This window comes from Aplysia californica, unplaced genomic scaffold (assembly GCF_000002075.1).
Source record: "Aplysia californica isolate F4 #8 unplaced genomic scaffold, AplCal3.0 scaffold01044, whole genome shotgun sequence".
Classification (NCBI taxonomy): domain Eukaryota; kingdom Metazoa; phylum Mollusca; class Gastropoda; order Aplysiida; family Aplysiidae; genus Aplysia; species Aplysia californica.
The window spans coordinates 140522-144145 of NW_004798314.1; the positions used below are offsets into that span (position 1 = coordinate 140522).

Below are 3624 nucleotides of genomic sequence, written 5' to 3' on the forward strand. Positions count from 1 at the left end.
ATATATTATATATATATCTCATACATATAATATATGAGTGTAAATATGTAAATTTTCATCTCATCTTTCCAAAAAGTAAAAATTTTAATTATATTACGGGTCAACTCCAAATTATATATTCTCTCCTTCAAGTGTAGGTGTCAGTTCGAGTCTATTTTTAATCTTCAATTTCTGAAATGTTTCTACACCAGTCGGTTACGAAATCTCACAATCTGTCTTGAAAAGTCCCTTTTATAAATGATGATTTGAGAAAAAAATTCTTCCAGCCCCGTCGGTGGCCCACGCTGTATGACTCTATGTGAGACGTTCTGGAAACAACAACCACGATAGTAACAGCAAACACGAGAACAGCAACAGCACCAGCAACAGCACCAGCAACAGCACCAGCAACAGCTGCGGCCTTACAACAACAATAATATCACAGTCATCATCATGTACAACGCCAGCACAACCGACGACATCGTCAGCATCAGTTACAACAACCATAACAACAGAAACAGCAATACCAACAATAACAACAAAGCACCACGTGAACAAGAACATTGCTATCATCATTAACAACAGCATAGTAACAGTTTAGCAACAGCATGACAACCTCACGCGGAGGCCCTCAAACCACCCAGCTCTGAGAGCAATACACTTTAAATATTCTGGATGGAGAGCCAGAGGAAGACCAAGGCGACGATGGAGTGAATCTGTGGCAGACACCCTCAGAGCTCACGGGATGTCCCTCCTACAGGCCACTCGCCTTGCTGCAGACAGACGCATGTGTCTCCCCTCGACACCCCCCGGTACAAGCGGAAGAAAAAAGTAAAGTAAGTATGACAACTACATAACAGCAATATAACTCCTTGTTGCCATAGTAATTTTTCCAACTGGTTATGTTCCGGAAGAAGTCCTACCGGCAAAGCGTTGAAAGTCTTTTTGTCTACCACGGATTTGTCGAAACTTTTCAAGCCTTTACTTCTTTTTATTCTCTTCAACACAACACAATCAATATCATTTACAGGAACACCACACCAATAACAACATCAGCAACAACAATGCACATTCTAGACATACACCAACAACAATAACAACAACAAAACAACAACAACAACGACAACAACAACAACAACAACAACAGCAGCAACAGCAGCAGTAGGGTAAGTAAAAGCATTAAAAAAGATGATAAACAGGCAGCCTCTTTCGGATTCCCCATTTGATCAGAACCTGATTTGCAGAGCGTTCATGGTTATGTTGAAGTCCACAATCAAATCCCCATAGATGTCGCTCCGGTAGACGCCCGTGTACTGGCTGAGAGGGCGGCTGGGCGGGAGGTTGGGGTCAAAGGTGTAGGGTGGGCGTGTCTTGTCCTGGGCCCAGGGTTGTGGGAAGGTGCAGAGAGTGGAGGTGTTGAGCCAGGGCGTGTCTCCGGTCATGGTGTCCAGGATGTAGCTGGCCAGGGCCAGTCTGACAAGGGAGGGAAATAAGTTGTTGTCGGCCAGATGTACAGAATATTGAACTACATATATGATGTGCTTAGCCCAACATTTTGAAACAAGAAACAAATTGCAATCCCTTAATCTGTGATGGGCCAGTTGCATGTGCTCCAGTAAAATTTTGTCGGAATTCACATTTTAAATGTTTTTTTTTAAGTATGAAAGATACATCATTTGAGTACAATTTTTGTTAAAGGAATGAAGCAGTTTTTATCTCTCTTTAGATTAGAATTCTGGAACTAGAGCGTTTGAACAGCTTTCGGATGAAGTACGGTGCATAATATTACGGTTATATAAAGGGTAATCTTCTGTAGCATGTACCGAAGTTTAGGCCGAAAGGCCTGCAAAAGTTTGTTTCTGTTATTGACCTAATTCGTCAGGGCAAGATCTCGAGGATACTAACAGATACAGACATTCTTATTTCTTATGCTAGTATAGTACGTTTAGGCCGATAGGCCCGTGAACGTTTGTTTCTGTAGTTAATATAACTTATAAGGGCAATATCCAAAGGATACGAACAGATGCTGACATTTTGTCTTAATTGGAATGAATAGCTCGTTTTAGGCAGACAGCTCTAATTTCACAGGATTGGGAATCTACATTCAAAGCTGAACCTGGATAAGTGTACATTTCGAGCAAACAAGCAAACAAAGAAGTAGACAAGCAACAACAACAAAAAAAAAGGAAAAAAAAAAGAAAAAGAAAAAAAATAGCTTGTACTCAAAGCCAAACTCACACAATTACACAGATGTGCACCTTGAACAACTGAACAAACAACAAAGAGACATACAAACACGCAGAAACAGAAACGTACAAATAAATAATAAATAGTATATTTTATGTTTAGCGCATAAACTCGCTCAACAGCACGTTCTATGAGCTTTACTTTATATCATTACACCAGCAGACCAGAGAACACTCAGAATCATTATCGGCTTCCCGAGAAGCATACAGTACCGTAGCTTGTTTAGTTTTAGTAAGTGTGTTTTACGGTGCTTGCAATAGAATAAGGTCATATAAGTGCCGAAGATTAGAGATGCTACAAGAGAGTAACAAACACAAAAAAGAAGGATGGGAGATAGAGACGATAGAAGTTTTATGGGAAAGAAGAACAAACTACACCAGAGCAACCGTCAACCACCCAAGTACCGTAGCTGATGAAGCGCTCAAAAACTAACAGACAAGATGTTTCGCTGTCTCCACAAACCTGTACTCAAAGCCGTAGTCGTCCCCTGTGAGCGCCAAGAACATGCCCAGCTTGTGGGCGGGCACTAGAGCCACAAAGCCCACATAGCCAGGGGTGGTGCCGGTGTGGATGTACGTGCGGAAACCTGCAAGACGAGGGAAAGTTTAGAGTTTAGAGAAAAATTTTACGGCAATTGCGACACAAACGGCCCCAAATACGACACTTTTTCTCATACTTCGATCCAGATCTGAAACAAACATCAGCAATCGTGATTCTCCTCTTATTGTACTGATCAGATACCATTCTTAAAAACATTTTATCCTAAATTTTTCTCTCCATCTATTTGTTCTTAATCTCTTGGCAAGTTTTTCTTCGTCTACAAAAGCCTTTTTTTGTTTCCAGTGGGAACATTGTTCACAGGACGTGGCTCTGATTCGACTGTCCTGGAAATTGGTTTTGTTTCTTCATATGATTACAAAGGTAGCATCCTAAGTTACTTAGAACTTGACGGGGTCTGGTTTTCATGATTTTGAACTAAAGAGTTTATATGATTGTAGGTTTCAATCACTATGTAGCGTTATGAAATATTGGAGCATTGAGGAATTGGTTTTTTTCAATTCCACTTTTAAGAAATGTGAGCGTCCATTACTCAGTTTCACAGTTGCACATATAAAACAAATAGGAATCCCAAAAGCAAACCTAACCACTCTCGGACGATTTACAGCGTTATAAAATACAACACACTTTTTAAAGAGTACGTGTCCAATGCATTTAAAGTATTGAGAATTTTAAAATATCGGTACAACAATCTGATGTATTACCAAAGTGATCCAGTCTCTTAATTTCATAATTGCAGTTTCAAAAGCGTATTGTATAAATGAGACATTTTTTTAGAGGGGTGAATAGTTCAGCGAAGACTGCGTGTGTGAGAGAGTGGGTTTTGGGGGGTGGGGGTGG

At 40.3% G+C, this 3624-nt stretch overlaps 1 protein-coding gene across 1 annotated transcript in view; it reads right to left on the bottom strand.

Moving 5' to 3' along the window:
* Nucleotides 1–1205: 1205 nt before the first annotated feature.
* LOC106013603 overlaps nucleotides 1206–3624 on the bottom strand; it is a 4008-nt gene continuing 1589 nt past the window's right edge. Inside the window, exons 2-3 of the mRNA XM_013089779.1 lie at nucleotides 2689–2812; nucleotides 1206–1452 (exon numbers count right to left, since the gene is read on the bottom strand). Coding sequence (XP_012945233.1) covers nucleotides 1206–1452; nucleotides 2689–2812 — 371 coding nt within the window. The remainder of the gene's footprint in view (nucleotides 1453–2688; nucleotides 2813–3624) is intronic.